Consider the following 18,669-nt stretch of genomic DNA (forward strand, 5'->3'; position numbering starts at 1 on the left):
GTCTGCATAGTACCGGCGAAACAGGTCCGCCACCGCCAGTGGGTCAGACGTCAGGGCAGCATTGCGGTCTAGAAGCGAGACCACCACCGGAGGCCTGGCATCTTGATGGGCCAAGTAGGCCAACAGTTTCCCAGCTCTTTCGCCCTGTTCGAAAATACGCTGTCTCGAGAAAAACTGTTTACGCCGAGCCCGCTCAAAGTGTAGTTGCTCCACCACGCGCGTTTGAAGTTTAAGTGCCGAGGCGTTGGCGTGGGTGGGAATAGACACAAAACGCATCAGTCGTCGATTCTAGCTGTGCTAGCGCCTGTCGCAAAGTCTCCTGGGATGCCCGCTTTAGTCTATTTATCCGGCTAATTAGAACCGCACGAGCATGCAGCTTGAACGCCTCCCACACCGTCCCCACCGCGGCTGTGCCCCTATTAATCTCAAAGAAATACCGCCACTCCCCCGCCAGGCCCTCACCCTCCTCCCCCAACGCCGTCAACCAAAAGGGGTTGAGGCGCCAGGAGCGGGGTCCCACCTGAGGGGCCAGGCATATAGTTGCCCAGCAGGGGGCATGGTCCGAAAGGGATCTAGCATGGTATCCCGCGTCCTCCACCCGTGAGAGAAGGACATCAGACACCAGGATATAATCAATCCGAGACATAGTGGTATGCGAGGCTGAGAAACAGGAATATGCAGTGGCTTCAGGGTTCCTATGTCGCCATACCTCAGTCAAGGAGAACTCATCAAGAGTGCGGGACAATCTGGTTTCCGTCGGAGTGGTCGGGTCCATGTCGCTACGTAACCTATCCCTACGGGGATTTAGAGTCATATTGAAGTCCCCGAGCCAAATGGCCGGGGTTCCCGGGTATTGGGCCATGTATAGCAATCCCTCATTGACCAGGCATGCAGAGTACGGGGGCGGTATATATAGGGCAATAATCAGACACGGTTTGCCATAGATATTACAGTGCATAAAAATATAGCGACCCAGTGGATCTGTCTGTAGGGAGATCAGGCCAAAGTGCAACGTCTTAGCCACCAGGATCGAGACACCCCGAGAGTAGGGAGAATGAGTCGCGTGATACGACCAGCCAACCCAGGGCCGCCGAAGCGCGAGCCGAAGCTGGCCGGTCACATGCGTCTCAGTCAGCACGATGACGTCAGCCCTGTATGCCTTCAGGCAACCAAAAATAGCAGTACGCTTAAGTTTGTCTCTGATCCCGCGGACATTCCACGTCAAGAATTTAACAGCCGACATTTACCCACGTAATTACAGCCATGGACCAGAGCATACAATTTGACCACCATAACAAGCCCTCCCCCCCTCCCCTTGTATGACATTGCAGAAAAAATATAGAAAAACAAAAGACATATAAGCAATCCCAGGCTACAGGGATAACCACTTGTACCACCAAAAACACAACCTTGAACAGAACTACAACCAAATTCCCCCCCTCCCACCCCCACCCAGCCCTCAGCCTCCCCAACATAGCCGGAGCATTTATCCCCAACCTAATAGGTCCCCGACCCCCTGACATGTGCCCAGGGGCCGCCGAACAGCCGCCACCGGTCAGCCCGCACAGTCCCCTGCGCACACGGCCCAGGCGGTATCCACCCTAACAGAGGACGACCACTCGCTGAGGCGGCGACTGTGGCTACACTAGAAGCCCATAGGAGCAATAGAGCCGACCACCCCCGCCCCCAGCCCATTAAAAAAAAATGTAGAAATAAGGATACCAACAAAAGGAAAAAGAATATAAAGCAGCATATATGAGTCCAGAGACATTGTGCGCTGTCCGGGAACCGTACAAACCGCCATCCCAAAAAAATATCATAGCAATTAGTACCAGCAACAACAGAGCAGTAGTAATATACAAAGAGAGAACAGAGGATCAAGGCATACTTCTTAACCCCCCCCCTCCCCCCCTCCCCCAGCCAGAAAAAGCAAAGTCACCTCACTTCTTGCAATAGTCCTGGTGCCTCACGAAAAGATGGAGCCGTCAGTAGTCCACATGGCGTCACATAACAGGTAACAGGAAGCGTGAGGCCCATAGGCACCAACGGCGAGAGAAAAAATAAAAAATTTTTTTTTTAAATAGGTGCAAAAAAAGGGGAAAAACAGCAGAACTTGTGGGCTAATAAACAAGCAGAGAAGGAGCAGCCGTGGATGCAATAAACCCACACTAGTGCAGGCGGCAACATCAAGTGGCAGTACGGAGAGTCCCGGAGGAGAAAAAACAGTCAAAAGGTAGGCTCGCCTCCCCAATACACCGAACAGGCCTCCGCTACTCAGGCCGGGCGGTTCATGGCAGCCTCCCGTCTGTCCAGCCAGTCCGCCGCCTGCGCAGCATCATCGAAAAAATGAGCACGATCCTCCCCAACAATACGAAGCCTTGCAGGGTACATCATCGCATACTTCAGATGATGGGTCCTCAGCCGACGCTTCACCTCCACAAAACGAGCCCTCTGCTTCTGCACCTCCGCCGAAAAATCCGGGAAGACCATCAGTCGGCCAGCCTGAAAGGGTATATTACCCTTCTCCCTGCTCAAACGTAGGATAGCATCACGGTCTCGAAAATTCAGCAGCTTTGCTATGAATGTGCGTGGAGGCGCACCATCCGGAGGCCTCTTGGCCGGCATGCGATGCGCCCTCTCCACTACAAATGACGTGGAGAAGGCCTCCCTGCCATACGTTGAAATCAGGAGGTTCTCTAGGAAAGAGGGGGGATCCGAGCCCTCCGCGCCCTCCGGAAGGCCCACGAAGCGGAGATTCGATCGGCGGGCCCTGTTCTCCAGATCGTCATGCTTCATGGCGAGGAGCTGCAATTGGCGCTGTACCTCCGCGTGGGAATGTTGGAGTGGATGCAGCGCATCCTCTGCTGTGCTAATCCGGTCCTCCGCTTCCTTAACACGGTCCCTTAACTTAGTCATGTCCTGCCGGATCAGGGATATGTCCACCCGAATTTCCTCGATCTTGGAGGTTAGGGATGTTTGGCATGCGGAAATAGCATCAAGCACCTTGGCGGTGTCACTTGCAGGCTGCTGGTCCGCACGCTGTGTGGAAGCGCCATCTTGGACCCCCTCCCTGTCTGCTCTCCGGAATTTCTCGAGGGAGGAAGCAGCTGAATTACTGCCCTTCTTCGGCGGAGACATCACAAGGGCTCCGGGCAGTGTGTCCACGAGTCTTCCGGGTGTACACTAACGGTTCCCAGTCGGGTGCAAAGAACAGGATGTCTGGGCAGGATAGGCCGGGAGCGGAGCTCAGCTCACCTGCGACCTACACCATCGCCGTCCAGGCCACGCCCCCGTCAGACTTAATATTTTAGTGGAAAACCCTGGGTTGCAAGAAAAATCTGTATTGTGCACAATTTTAAGTACAGGCACATTCTCAAAACAAGACTTGTAGGATTTCTAAGTATTTAGAGTGGACAGGTGTCTAAGAGAGGATTTCCTCTCAGCTAGTTTCTTGAATAGGAAGTGAAGGAAAATCTCCCCCGCAATACCATATCAATAAATAGTAGCAATAGAGGGGAAAAAAAAAACAAAAAACACACACCCCACTGATGGGACGTTTACCCTATCCACACTCTGCTAGCTTGTGATCAGTCTGTAAATTGCTTTCCTCCCTCCATAGAAAGTTAATGATAATGCATGGCAAACATCTCTCTCCTGGCCAGTAAGACAACACGTCGCATTTAATAGCCTATGGGTCAGAAAAAACAGAGCTCCCCTCCCTATAACAGCGGCCCGGGGATCTTCTCCCCACACCAGCTGTCATAAATAGATAACAGTGTGCACAAAGCCACATCATTCATTCACATTTTCTTAATGATCTATGAGCGTGCTGGTGAGCGCTCTTGCGTTTTACCAATTCTTCCTACAGTTCAGTAGCTGCCTGTATGGGAGGACAGCTGACAGAGTCTGCAAGATCCTGGCATTACAACCGCGATCTGCTGATCACAAGTGCAATGCTTTAACCACTTGCCGACCGCTGTCAGCAGAATGGCACGGCTGGGCACAGTAACGTACCTGTACGTTTCTTTGAATTTCCCACTGCAAGCTTTGTGAAAGTGTCCGCGGGACCCGCAGACTCGATCGCCGCTGGAATACCTGCGATTGTGTCACAGAGCTGAAGAATGGGCAGATGCCGATGTAAACAGCATCTTCCCATTCTGCCTAATGACAGGACACTGATCGTCTGCTCCCTGTCATCGGGAGCAGCAATCAGTGCATGTCACTGCTAGCCCATCCCCCAGACAGTTCGAATCACTGCCCAGGACACACTTAACCCCTCCCCGCCCCCTAGTGGTTAACCCCTCCACTGAAAGTGATATTTTTACAGTAATCAATGCAATTTTATAGCATTGATCGCTGTATTAATGCCAATGGTCCCAAAAATGCATCAAAATTGTCTGATGTACCCGCAATAATGTCGCAGTCACGATAAAAAACAAATAAAATAAAAAAAATAAAATAAAAAAAAAACGCTGATCGCCACCATTACTAGTAAAAAAAAAAAAAAAAATCATTAATAAAAATGCCATAAAACTATCCCTTATATTGTAGACGCTATAACTTTTGTAAAAACCAATCAGACCCGCTTACTGAGATTTTTTTTTTTTTTTTTTTTTTTTACCAAAAATATGTAGAAGAATACATATCAGCCTAAACTGAGGAAAAAAAAGTTTGTTTTTTTATATATTTTTGGGGGCTATTTATTATAGCAAAAAGTAAAAAATAATGCGTTTTTTTCAAAATTGGCTTTTTTGTTTATAGCGGAAAATATAAAAACCGCAGAGGTGATCAAATACCACCAAAAGAAAGATCTATTTGTGGGAAAAAAAGACGTCAATTTTGTATGGGAGCCACGTCACATGACCGCGCAATTGCCAGTTAAAGAGATGCAGTGCCGAAGCGCAAAAAGTGCTCTGGTCTTTGGCCAGCCAAATGGTCTAGGGCTTAAGTGGTTAATCGTGCAGCTCTAACCCAGGATCAATAAAACTTTGCCAGTTATTCATGACTGCTTGGGATGTCCCAAAGCAATGAACATGATGGGAAAGCAATACAGCAACAAGGCCAAGAAACCCAAAATCTCCAACCAGAAGAGGGAAGACTCCAGTACAAAGCCATACACAATGTCACCTGCAAAACTGATGTCTGCAGATGCATAAACATGAAACTGGTAGAAATGAGAAAATGTGAGACCAGATCGCAGCCTTACAAACTTGGAACAAGAAAGCTTAATAGCACAGAAAACACTGACCTCCTTTGAGGAATGGGCCTTAACGGGGAAGGGAGGAACCTTGCTTTCAAAATCCATAAGTCTGTTAAATTATCTCACAAATCTACCTAGAAATAGTGGATGGGAAGCAGTCTGGCCCTTTTGAGGACCATCAGGCAGAACAAATAGGTAACCAAACTGTTGAACTTAAGCTGTGGCCTTCAGATAAAATTTGATCATCCAAAGAATGAATAACTTGCTTCTTAGAATATATATTTATAATTAGGACAGAGGTTGGCAACACAATTTCCGGAGTCAGGTGGAAGAAACCACCTTAGATGGGAGAGCAGACCAAGGCCTCAAACCCTCACCTTATCTTGGTGAAGGAACCATGAAAGGTTTTCTTCAGGAAAGTGCGGCAAACTCCAAGACCCAGCAGCTAAGGTAATAGCCACCAAAGAGACCACCATGCACCTAGGCACAAGGCAATCTCTAACAAAATAAAAAAATTAATAAAAAGAAGACGACTGCAAAACAGACAAGACTAGAAAAAGGTCCCCATGAGACACCATGGTCGGACAGGAGAAAATCTGTGCGACACCCTGAACAAAAGCTTTAACCGAGGAATGAGACACAATAGGTCACTGACAAAGCACAGCCAAGGCCGGGATTTGTCCCTTAAGGAGGTACTCAAAGCTAAAGTCATCGTCAAACCCAACTGAAAGAAGGCCAAAATACACCAGACCACTACGGCCAGCGATGAAACTTATGACCACAGTCAAACTAGTTCAAGTCTTCCATGTATGATGGTACAACTTCCTGGAGGATATTATAGCACTGAGAAGAGTAGGAATGACAGAATCAGAAATGCCCTTGTCCCTCAGGGCTTGGGCTTTAAACACTCATACCATCAAAGCCAGTGACTATTAAGCAGGGTGGAAGATCAGGCCCTGCAACAGCAAGTCTACCTAATCTAGAAGCATCCATCACCTTCAAATACTAGCACAAAACTGAGGCTTGGCTAAGTTAAAGGGCTTGCTCCTGTGATGGTTGAAGTCAACAGTACCAGCTACGATGGACCCTTAGCAATGTTCCAGCAACCAGACAGGAAGGGATGATGCAATGTCTTTTCCAGACAGGCTTCATGAGATATGTAAAAGGCCTACACCTATATCAAGTAAATTTGACTTGGGTGAAAGTTGCATTGTTTGTTTTCATCTACAGATGTCCATTAACCGCATAGGCAGTTTTGAAAAAGTGAATTATGCCTTTTATGTCATTAGTAGAAGCAATATTCAACATTTCAAGGCATGGTCATTTTGGTCAAGCAGACAGTGATTATTATTATACAGGATTTATATAGCTCCGACAGTTTGCGCAGTGCTTTACAACCTGGCAGTCAGTACAATTACAATGCAATTCAATACAGGAGGATTCAGAGGGCCCTGCTCATTAGAGCTTACAATCTAGGAGGGAGGGTCAAGTGATACAAAAGGCTGTGGGGGGTGAGCCAATGAAGAAAATAGAAGTGCAGTTGTTGGGTGGAGGGAGGATAGGCTTCTCTGAAGAGAAACATTTTCATGAATCACCTAAAAGTGGATAGATTTGGAGACAGATTGGGACAGGAAATTCCAGAGGATATGAGAGGCTCGGGAGAAGTCCTGGAGGTGAATATGGAAGCAGGTGATGAGGGAGCTAAAGAGCAGGAGATCTTGGGAGGAACGAAAGGACGATTAGGTTGGCATTTTGAGACTAGGCTAATGATTTAAGCTGGGGCAGAGTTGTGGATGGCTTTGTAATTTGGTAGTATTTTCCATATAATTAGTTGGGCGAGTGGCAGCCAATGGAGGGTTTGGCAAGGAGGGGTAGCAGCAGACACTGAGCGGTATGCAAGGTGGATGAATTTGGCAGCAGTATTCATGAACTGAAGGGAGGATAGTTTATTTAAAGGCAAGCCAATGAGGAGGGAGTTGCAGTAGTCGAGACAAGAGATAACCAGGGAGTGAATCGGGAGCTTTGTGGTGTCATTGGTTAGAAAGGGACGTAGTTTAGAGATGTTTCGGAGGTTGAGGCGGCAAGCTTTGGAAAGGGATTGGAAGTGGTTCCAAAAGGAGAGTTCAGAGTCCAGGATAACACCTAGCACCCAGACATGTGGGGATGGGTGGATGGTTGTGCTATTGCACTTGACAGAGAAGTCAGGGGAAGAGGCACACGGGGGAGGAAATATTATGAGCTCAGTTTTGGACAAGTTGAGTTTGAGGAAGTGTTGTGACATCCAGACAGATACGTCTGTTAGTAAGTTAGTGTTGCCTGAGGAGGCTTGATGGAGTGAGTTGAGGAGTGGAGAGATAGATTTGGGTGTCGTCAGCGTAGAAATGATCTGAAAGTGAGAGGCTATCAGCTGACCCAGGGAAGAGGTGTAGATTGAAAATAGGAGAGGTACAAGAACAGAACCTTGGGGGACCCAGACAGTGAAAGGAAGAGAAGGAGAAAGTAGAATTGTAAGCGACACTGAAGGTGCGTTGGGATAGGTAGGATGAGAGCCACTGAAGAGCGCAGTCATGGAGACCGAGGGAATAACGTTGTTTTTTTTGAGGAGGAGGTGGTCAACTATATCAAAGGCAGCTGAAAGGTGCAGAAGTACGAGTACAGAATAGTGTCTGTTGGTTTTTGCAGTTAGTAGGTCAGTGATGAAGCATGGAGTACTCCAAGCCTACTGGGCTTTACAAAAAAAGTGATGGTGATACACAATACAGTAACCATTTCATAGACACACATGACAATTTTTTTTTTAGATTGCCTATTCTGGCGAGTGCTCACAAGACATCTGGCCTGTCCCTACATAAATTGAAATCTTGTACAAGTTTGGCAGGAGCAGGGCTGATGTGTGCCAGCTCTGCTATAGAGATTATGTAACAGTTACAGTTTACAGAAGATTATGAGCGCCTGAGATTGGCATAAGACTCAGTTGTGTGGTTGTCTGCACAATAATTAAGATATGTGCTTGGATTACAGCATCATAGTCTTGTACCAGATCTTGCTTTACAAGCTTTTGGTGAGGGGGATCTGCAAAGCACGCCACAGACATAACATGCCTGCACTGGTCAATCAGCACCAGTACCAACAGAAGTGGAACACAGCTGATATAAATATAATACATACTTACTGTTCAAAGACACTTGTGCCCGAATTCCATTGTGTCCATTCTAGAGAAAAACAAAAAACAAAAAGCATTATATCATGCACCATTAAAAAGTTGCTCTGTAACCCTATGTGTGACCAGAGGTCAATGAAACCTAGATGCTCAGGCCCAAACGTAGCAGTGGCATTATGCACTGGTTAACTTGACATAAGAGAATTTAATTTGGTACACAATTTTACTAACAACCCATTTGAAAATGACTAACAGCACTAATAGCACCACTCTATAAGGCTTTTATAAAAAGCACTGTAAATACCCATTTAGGACGATCTTCAGGCCGGTCACTTGACTCGCGGCAGCTGTATACATCTGATATATGGCTACTGCAGGAGGGGCCTAGATCTCCGTGACATCAGCCGGGGAAATCACATGGCCGCTCAGCCCCTCCTGCGGTAGCACTGGAAACTGGCGGGGAGTCACGTGACCGGCCTGAAGATCGTGCTAAAACTGTGTTCACAACTCTTGTTTTTATAAAATACTTATACAGTGCGCTATGCCAAACTATATTAGAGGGGCTGGCAGTGACATTTTAGAAACTTATTTGTACTAATAGCAGCGGGGATGGGAGGGGGCGCGGAGACAGACACAGAAACGGAGCTGACAGGCAGGAAGGAGGTGGTGAGGGGGGAGGAGAGGAGAGCTGAGAGCAGGGCTGCAGGTGATGGAAGGTCGCATACTGATCACAGTGGTCGGGGCTCAGCAGCCCTGGTTATCATGGTCAGCACAGAGAGGGCAGTACAGGAAGTGGCAGGTTCAGGCAGTTTTTTTTTTTTTTTTTTTACAGCTTAGAGGGGGTCAGGTTACACAGCACAAGCACTGTGCGGTTTAATCTGCTTTAAAGAGGGAGTCCGCGTTTTTTTTTTCTTTTTTTAAAAGCCAGCAGCTACAAATACTGCAGCTGCTGACTTTTAAAATAGTGACACTTACCTGTCCAGCGCCCCTGCGATGTCGGCACCCGAAGCCGGTCTCTCGATCGTCTCTCGGGTGCTGCCGCCACCATCTTGGGTATGGGAATCAGGAAGTGGAGCCTTTCGGCTTCATTTCCCGGTTCCCTACTGCGCATGCGCAAGTCGCGCTGCGCAATAAGGATGGACCCGCTGCCTCTGGGATCTGTGTGTTTCCCAGCAGGCAGCGGGGGACTTTCGGAAAGGGGCGTAATCTACGCCCCTTTCCGCAGAGAGCTATCCCGGAAGTGGGTGCAGATACCTGTACTGTACAGGTACCTGCACCCCCCTCCCCCCTGAAAGGTGCCAATTGTGGCACCGGAGGGGGGGAGGGTTCCAATGAGCGGAAGGTCCACTTTAGGGTGGACCTCCGCTTTAAGGGACAAGGATCTGTCATTTTTGTTTTTTTGGTCAACACTTTATTTTTAATACTATATTTTACATCAGACCGGTACAGTGTTAAAATAAAAAGGCACACTGGCATTTACAGGCTGCAGTGACCTTTGCAAGCTGAAACCATTTTTTTTTTCCTAGAACGAAGCTCTCAGCCTGCATGTGATCATAACTGGCATAGTGAATGTGTGGTGGAGAAATGATGATCGATTCCCCATCATTTGTGGGGACCAGTGACAGCCAGCTTCGACAACTAGAAGCCTCACAGTTTTTGGTTAGCAGCCATCAAAGGTAATGTGGATTAAAGCAGTAGTAAACCCAGTTTCAAAAAACACTTACATTCCCGGCATGCCGGAAATGCTAACTTTCACATTGGTTGTGCTCTCAACCAAACTTTCAAACCATCCAATGGCTGGTTTCATAACTGATCACATGTGCAGCATTATGGCAGTTGAAGAATCATTAGAGGCCAAGATGGCCGCTTCCTTGACGGAAAACGATAGAAGGGTTTACTTCCACTTTAATATAGCCCCATTATGGGGGTATACAGAGGCATTGAACAGGAGAATCTGGTTGTTGTAAGCAATAGGAGCCTTTTTTTTTTTTTTTAATGCCGACACTGATGATCTCACGTCTTCAAGGAGTGCACCCTGGACTCACCGTGACTGGAACCACTTCGGTGGCTGTCATGGAGCTTTGGTAACCTATTCTGCTGTGCACAGACGTCTGGTCGTAGGAGGAAGATGAGGAGATGGTGACTGGACTGGCACTCTGCGAGGAGCTGTTGTGGCTAGAAGTGGTGATGACAGATGCCGTATAGCTTGGCTCCTGCACAGTACTGGATATTGGCAGCGAGGTGTTCAGAGATTCACTGCAAAACAGACGTCAGTTGTCTGAATACAGAATCAACTCCTTGAAGGACAACTGTTTTAATCTCCTATTTCTGTATACAACTACAGGGAAGGGGCAAGCATCCACAAACAAGAAGTTATCCCTCTAAACAAAATAAAAGAAACACTTTTACCTTATTGTTTTGGAATACAAGTTACTGGGTGTCTGGCTTCCATTGTCAGGACTTGTGTTTGAACCAAACTCTGGTAAAGAGGGCTCTGAACCAAATTCCAGGGCTCCAAACTGCACGTTTAATCCAGTGACATCAGCCGATCCTGGCATTTCTACTGCAGATGCAGGAATCTGCCAAAAAAATAAAGAGGTGAAGTGACCTTTATCATCTAAAGCAAGCAGTATTATGGCAAGGCTAAAGGCAGGTATAAACTTAGAAAATCTAGCAAACATTTTCACCCGTATGATTTTCTGATCGTGTGTACACAACTTTCTACAGCCGATTCTGGCCTTCCGAACGAAAATTTCAGAAGGTAAAAAAAAATTTCTCTCATATGAGAACAGAAAAAATGATTTTTTGTTTAATGTGCACTGTTTTGGATGAGAAATATCATCAGATATGAAAGACTGAGCCTGATCAGATACAATTAACAAAAAAAGTTTTTGTTGTATGAATTTTCGTACATTATTTCTATCCTCTGTTTCAATTTGCTATGAAACATCGAGGAAAACCGGCCGATTGTTCACCCGACTTTCTTACCCAGCTTATGAGTCAAAGTTAAAATGGTAATAAACCATCACTGACACATGCACACTGCACTCTCAATGAACAGCATACTTGAGTATGCCATCCATTGAGTGCTGTGCCGCGATCGTGGATCCCACACGTGTCGTCATCATGGCCAAGCCAAACGGAGCCCCCGAACCCTGAAGGATGACTGCGTAAAGATGGAAGCCCTGTCAGCATGCCACTGGATGGCTTCGTTTTACAGGTACATTTTTGTAATGTGCTAGTATGCAATGCATACTAGCACATTATGACACTCTCACAGTTATGGCATTTTTGTAATTGGGGTGTACGTTACAGGTTGACTTAATGTGCGGGGAGTAATTACAAATCCAGAGCACTCAGTGCTATTGTTTTCAACACACAAGGTTCAGATATGTGCTTGGAAATAAAACATCATTGTGTTCTGGACTCGCTTTTTCTTAAAGCCAGGGTAAAAAAAAACAAACAAGAGATGTGTCTATATCAGCCATTAAAGCTACAACTCTGGTTGCCAAGGGCAAAGGACTATTTAGTAAAGTGACTCTGATAAAACACACTAACCAAAAAGCAACAGACTGCAGTGAAGGAAGGTGGTTTCTCTGGGTTACTGACCTTTGAAGTAGGAGGTATCCTCCGTTTCTGCGGTTTGATGTGTTTCTGCTGATGGGTCTGCTGGGCAGCCATGGCCTGGGAGTCCAGTGACAGACTGGGCAGCTGCAGCATTTTGCCCACAGAGGTAGAGCTGTCCACCGGAGACGTCTCGCGCAGCTTCACCTGTGAAGAGAAGGTCTCCAGTCCGGGAGGCGGTACAGGCACTGGCTGCATCTGGTGCTGCTGCTGCTGTCGCTGGGCGAGCTGGCTGAGCACAGGCGAGGGCTCCGGCTGGGATTTGAAATCTACATAAAACATTTTTAAAAAAAATAAGCAGGATAAAGAGATTAGAAAGCCTGGAAAGAGTGAGCTTAGGATAAAGTACCAGAAATAACTGTGCTTTGGACATTTGGATCAATATGAAAAACAAGGTGCCTGGCACTTCAGAAACGTTAGAATTGTTCCAGCTAGGTCAGCTGCTAAAGCCTATTTTTTATCTTTGAATGTAAAATACTCAACCATTCAACCCAACACAAACTCCAAATCCTCTCCCAGTTTCCAATCTATTGGGTGTCCTGTGGGCCAAAGTCTAACGTGCTCTACCAGCGCTGGGCATTCTGCCTGATGGCTACCACTTATACACAGAAGACTACAAGTGGTAAAGCCATTACCTACCGTGCATAGACTCGAGAGCGAGAGTAAGGCTATGCGCCCTTCAGCTTTTCTAATACAATATCTCCTTTAGATGAAAAGATTCAGCCAGAACACTCAGAAACTGAGGTCTCCACACAAAATTCAGATATGTGCTTGGAAATCAATACATCACTGTGTCCTGGCTAGCCTATATAAGAACAATCTTTTTTTCCCCATTTTAAAGTATGGTAGAGGCAATTTTTCTCTTCTCGTTTTGGATAGAGTAAAGGGAGGATTTTTTTTTTGCCATCTCTGTCCCATTGGGGAGATTTTCTTTACTTCCTGCCCTGTATCAAAAACAAGAAGTGAGAAGAAAATATATAGACCTGAAGAAGCCCCAAGCAGAATTCTGGGTACCAGGCTTCTCCAAAAGTGGAACGGCAGGCGAAAACCCTAAATGACAGCCCCTGTAGCAGCCAGGGTATACAGAAGGTTGGGACTAATTTTACTATAGAGAGCTACCTAAAACAAGGGCCTGCTTAGACAACAGAAAGAGGATGCTCTTACCGAACTGACTGAGGACAGATGACTGCGGTGCTGAAGGCTTAATGTCCCAGGAAGAGGAAGGTGTTGCGTTACTGCCACTTTGCTGAGAATTTTGGGTAGAGAACTGCCCCAATCCAGGACTCTTCAGCTGTTCCAATATTTGGGAACCAGCGGAATTTGTCAGTTTTGATGTTCCAAGCTCACCAAAGCCAGAACCCAGCACAGAAGACTGTAAGACAAGGAAAGCTTGACAATGTATTTGGGAACAAAACTAAAATTATCAGGTCAAGTGTGATAAAGTAGGACAATGGACAAAAAAAAAAAGAAAAGACAGACATTCTGCAGTCTGTCTCCATCATTAACACAGCTGTCCCCTTCCCCCCTAACATTTTTATTACCTGTTCATCCTGTCAGTAGACTAGTTATTTTTTCCATATCCTGTAACAGGTCAAGCTGTCCAGTAAATGTGGCAGTTACAGGCATTGGAAAAACCATATAACACTGCTGGGAGTGCTCACAACAGTAAGCTTTTATTCATAAGGTTTAAACTTTTTTTTCCCCCAAAAGAAAAGGTACAATACAGTAACTACTCAAAAAGCATTAGCTGGAGTATGTTTTTTTGTGTTGTTTTAGGTCCTTTTCACACTTGTGCGACTTGTCTTGCAACTTGGGACTGCAAAGTCGAATGACAAGTCGTACCCCATGATTGCCCCTGCACTACTTTGGTCCGACTTTGAAGCGACTTGAGGTCCATAGACCTCGAGATTACACAGACATTGCTTCAGGTCGTACAAGTGTGAAAGGGGCTTAAGAAAGGAACTTTAACACTGCCCATGAATTTTAATTTCAATAAGCCACTTAACTTTGATGCTCCTTTACGCAAGGTAAACACACCCACAAGTAGTGATGCGTTAAATACTCCCAGGCTTGGTTCAGGGTACATTTCCTAAACTTTACTAAAGTTTGGGTGCCGAAACCAAACCCCACTGAAATCAATAGGAGGGGAATCTTGGAAATCAGTACAGCACATTTTCTAGGCAAATAGACAAGAGATTGTCAAGCAAATGGTTTGGGGGTCTAGGTACATTTTCCAATGCAAATCATTTTTTTTCTATTCCTTTTGGCTGGGAGTAGCAATCTTATGAATAAAGTGATAGATTAAAATCCACTATTCCTTTTGAATAAAACTTGCTTGGAGGAATACCCTCAAACCGCATGTGAAGTGGCATATCTGTACAATATACTACAGCAAAGGTGACATTTACAAGTGTATGCAAACACATTTCTTTTATTTACTCCCTTTAAGAGGAGTTCCAGGTTCCTTCACAAATACTGTAGCTGCTGACCTTTAATATAAGGACAAATACCTGTCCAGGGATCACATGATGTCAGCACCCCAAGCGATTATTCAATCGGCTTCTGCTGCAGGTGCCGGCATCTGTAGTGAGGGAAAAGGGAAGTGAAGCCTTGGGACTTCGAGGTCTGTTTCCAAATGGATGGACGAGTCTCACTGCTCTTTATGAATGGTGCCGCCGTCTCCAGGTACCTGTATGTGTCCCAGAAGTCAGTGGGGGGCAGGAGGAGGGGCTGGAAAAGTCATAGATCGCCAATCTTACCCAGAAGTGGGAGCAGGTACCTATCAAAACCAGGTAGTCCCAACATACCTCCATCCCTAAGGTGACAATGCTCCTAAGTACAGTTGTCAACTTGGGACAGGGTTAAAAAAAAATGAAATGGAGCTGATGATCATATAAACATATAGCACACGGCAGTGATTTATGACAGCTGTGTGAATGCTTGAAACATTGGCACAGTAATTAATTTTTATATAGACCATTTAGTGTTTTCACTAAACACACTACTGTATTATACAATATTAAATAATTGTCAGAACAGGAGTCCCTGATGTCTGCACAGCACTGATGATGTGATTTACCAGGCTCTGAGGAGTGTAGCTGTTAACTGCGCTGGTGCTGCTAGCCGTGGATGTTATCTGAGAGCTATGCTGAGAGTTTGTGAACACCAGGGCCTGACCAAAGTTCTGCTGCGATGTCGACTCAAAGCCAGCAGATTCTGTTTCAGTGCTGTTTGTCTGTGGCTTCTGGAGGAGGGCTACCAAGTCAATGCTGCGGAATAGAAACAACTGTTAGACCAACACTTATACGAGAGACATAAGAAAACACTGTATAAAATAAAATAAAAATGTAACAAAACTCAGACGTCAAAAGTAGAACAATCCCGTGTCAAGTTTTACTGGTAAAAGAAGTTCTGCGTTTGCTCCTAGCATCAATTAAACCCAGCAGTACTACAGCCTGCCTATAGAGTATGTCCCTCTTAAGGCAAACATTAGCATATATGCTGCCTATGATTCCCAAAGTATGTTATCCAGCACTTGCGGGTAGGGGGCATGCACGTGCTTTGATTATACATAGCACAGGCCGATCAGTGGCTGCCAGCTAAATTATGTCCACTGGCGCCATATGATCCGTGAAGAGGAACAGCTCTGTCTATGTAAACAAGGCAGAGTTCTGTCTCGTCAGCGGGGATGTACTGGATTTTGGTTTCCCTGTAAAGCAGGGAATAAAACCCAGCACATCCCTTAATAAAAACACCTAGTAAACACAAAAACACTGGCTAGGCGCGCAATTAATCCTTTCATCGCCCCCGATGTTTAACCCCTTCACAGACAGTGTCATTAGTACAGTACATATTTTTAGCAGGTAGTGGTTCAGTGTTTAAATCACCAGATGTGTTTTCTGCTATCAAATTGGTTCAGTGACAAGAAGGTCTTGAGACTGACATCAGGCAAAGCTTATGGATTGCTTTAGTCTAAACAATCTGCCGTCACTCCTTTGAGATCCTCAATTTTAAAAATTCCTTATGGCCAAGGTGATGAGATTAGTCATGTGACCATGCACTAAGGGGAGGAAAAATTACATTTGAACCACAAAAAAAAATTAAAATCTGGGACTTCAAAACACTAAGACCCTTTTCACACGGAGGGGCTTTTCAGGTGCTTTCGCTCTAAAAATTGCACCTGGAAACTGCTTCCAATTCATTTCAGTGGAAGCTTTCACACTGGGGCATTTCAAAGAGACCTGCAAGCAGCATCTTTGGTGTGCTTTAAAAAAAAGCACCTCAAATACGCCCGTCAATTGAAATGAATGGGAAGTGCTTCCAAAGCACTGCAAACACTTCCGATGTTTTATGGCCAGTTTTTGAGCACCTCAGTATGAAAGAGGTCTTATGAATATGATGAAAGTTAAAGCGGCGCTCCACCCTAAAGTGGAACTTCCACTCATCGGAACCCTCCCCCACTCCGGTGCCACAATTGGCCCTTTTCAGGGGGAGGGGGTGCAGATACCTGTATAATACAAGTATTCGCGCCCACTTCTGGGCATAGATAGCCGAAGAATCTGCGGGTATTTATGCCACTTCCTGTCCCTTCCCCGCTGGGAAACACATGGGTCCCAGAGACAGCAGAGACCCTCCGTATTGCACAGCGTGACTCGCGCATGCGCAGTAGGGATCCGTGAAGTGAAGCAACAAGGCTTCACTTCCTGATTCCCATAGCGAAGATGGCAGCGGCAGCACCCGAGCGACAGATCGGCTTTGTTGCCGACATCGCAGGCGCGCGCTGGACAGGTGAGTGTCCATATTTTAAAATTCAGCAGCTGCAGTATTTTAAAGCAGCACGTCTGCTTAATTTTGTCACATATTTGTTGTGGTATATGGACTCTTGAGATTTTTTTTTTTTTTTTCGGATTTAAATTTTGCACAGTTAACTCTTAGGAGCTATTCATTACATGTTAAAAGATTTCTTGCACTTTATTGTTGTACATTTATTGATTAGTCGCACATAGCACTTTTTGTGGCATTGTTCAATTTGCACATATATATATTGATGTGAATGTTTTATGCATATCATATATTAATTATTTATGTAGCTAGGTAGCGCCACATAATTTATCACGATTTGTAGCTGCTGACTTTAAAAAAAAAAAAAACGGCGGAACTCCCGCTTTAATATAAAGGTGTCGTCCTTATTTAAGACATCAAAACCTAAAGCAAGAGCCCGAATGAAAGCCAAACCCTTCTGTAAGACCCCTTTCACACCAGGGCATTTTGCAGACGCTATAGCGCTAGAAATAGCGCCTGCAATCCGCCCTAAAGAAGCTACACCATTATGTGTAGTGTGAAAGCCCTCGGTGCACTGGCAGGACGTCAGAAAAAAGTCCTGCCAGCAGCTTCTTTGGAGCAGCGAAGGAGCGGTGTGTTTACCGCTCCTCCACCGCTGCTCCCCACTGAAATCAATGGGGCAGCGCTGTAATACCGCCGGCAAAACGCCGCTATTGCGGCAGTTTTAACCCTTTCTCGGACGCTAGCGGGGCGCTTTTACCGCAAATCCGGCGGTAAAATGCTGCTAAAAATAGCGGCGTTTTACCACCGACGCAATGGGCGGTGTGGTGTGAAAGGGGTATAAATGTTTTAAATCAGTCAAGTTTAAATAAGTGTCCTCTTCTTACCTCTGTCCTGTGGTGATGTGATTCTCTGTAGGGACAGAGGATGCAGTAAAGACCTTTGTTTCAGAAAGCTGCAAGAAAATACACACAGAACAGAATTAATTCAAATGGGGGGGAAAAATGAAAAAAGATAAACAGTGCCATAAAGCAACATTTATGCGACTATTTGGGAAAAAAGATGGGGGGGGGGGGGAGCACATTTATAAAAGGCACAGCAATGTACTTTACAAAACGTGCATTGAGCCCTGCTCGCAGCAGGAACTAGGGAGAGAGCCAAGTCACAGTCATGTGACTGACCTCTCCTCCAATCAGCATCAATATTTCTCTATGCAACATAGCAATCTCTGCACAGCAGCCTGAAATTCATGAATGGCAAACACAGGCTGCGGTATGGAGTAACACTGCAAAGTCCAGCGGAATAAAGGTAAAAGGTATCTGATCTCTGCTATAAATGGCCCCCTTATGCCCCGTATACACTATCCGAAAATCAGACGACAGATGGTCTGTCTTTTTTCCCTTAATAGTCCCAAGTAGAAATTGAATAGTTTACTAAAGTCACTAAAATTCTCATACGACAGAAAAAATAAATAAATCGGAAGTGATGTAATGTATTTGTATTGTATTTTCGGACAACTATACTGACTAAAACGGAAATTGTACGATCTGGTATCGTACGAGAAAAAGTTGTGTGGTTGTCCAATCAAATAATATCGGATGAATTGTCATGATCAGCTCTTGAAAGCTCTGTACTAACGATTCTATTATCGTATTGCATGAGGAAAGCACAAGCTTACTTTAACTGCTGTCCTAGCAGCACATACCTTCCTTTTTCCACCTCTATTAGTCCATAGAGCTGGGAGTTTTTCTGGGTGTGGGAAGCATGACACTCCCCCTTTCACCCAAGTGACAACTATGGTCCTTGGTGACAAACCCAGCACTGTCAGCCAGGGGTGGGGATAAAGTCTTGGCCCTATGTAAACTCAATATTTGAGGTTCCTTTGCTCTCTGCAGCTGCTAGG

General features: G+C 45.7%; 1 protein-coding gene and 3 non-coding genes across 19 annotated transcripts in view; all 4 read right to left on the reverse strand.

Moving 5' to 3' along the window:
• Positions 1 to 18,669, reverse strand: part of UBAP2 (ubiquitin associated protein 2) — a 129,601-nt gene that overhangs the window by 30,721 nt on the left and 80,211 nt on the right. For all 16 annotated transcript variants that reach the window (XM_077463128.1, XM_077463123.1, XM_077463127.1 and 13 more), the window contains exons 10-16: positions 17,654 to 17,721; positions 15,064 to 15,253; positions 13,149 to 13,356; positions 11,970 to 12,253; positions 10,770 to 10,939; positions 10,406 to 10,616; positions 8,373 to 8,412 (exon numbers count right to left, since the gene is read on the reverse strand). In XM_077463128.1, the coding sequence (XP_077319254.1) occupies positions 8,373 to 8,412; positions 10,406 to 10,616; positions 10,770 to 10,939; positions 11,970 to 12,253; positions 13,149 to 13,356; positions 15,064 to 15,253; positions 17,654 to 17,721 (1,171 nt within the window). The remainder of the gene's footprint in view (positions 1 to 8,372; positions 8,413 to 10,405; positions 10,617 to 10,769; positions 10,940 to 11,969; positions 12,254 to 13,148; positions 13,357 to 15,063; positions 15,254 to 17,653; positions 17,722 to 18,669) is intronic.
• On the reverse strand, positions 8,160 to 8,239 carry LOC143941531 (small nucleolar RNA SNORD121A). The gene has a single exon (XR_013264220.1). It is a non-coding gene; the product is annotated as a small nucleolar RNA SNORD121A (small nucleolar RNA).
• Positions 11,706 to 11,787, reverse strand: LOC143941528 (small nucleolar RNA SNORD121A). The gene has a single exon (XR_013264217.1). It is a non-coding gene; the product is annotated as a small nucleolar RNA SNORD121A (small nucleolar RNA).
• Positions 12,706 to 12,786, reverse strand: LOC143941526 (small nucleolar RNA SNORD121A). The gene has a single exon (XR_013264216.1). It is a non-coding gene; the product is annotated as a small nucleolar RNA SNORD121A (small nucleolar RNA).

The sequence above is a fragment of the Lithobates pipiens genome, unplaced genomic scaffold (genome assembly GCF_037356315.1).
Source record: "Lithobates pipiens isolate NorthernLeopardFrog02 unplaced genomic scaffold, aLitPip1_a1.2 Scaffold_3, whole genome shotgun sequence".
Taxonomy (NCBI): domain Eukaryota; kingdom Metazoa; phylum Chordata; class Amphibia; order Anura; family Ranidae; genus Lithobates; species Lithobates pipiens.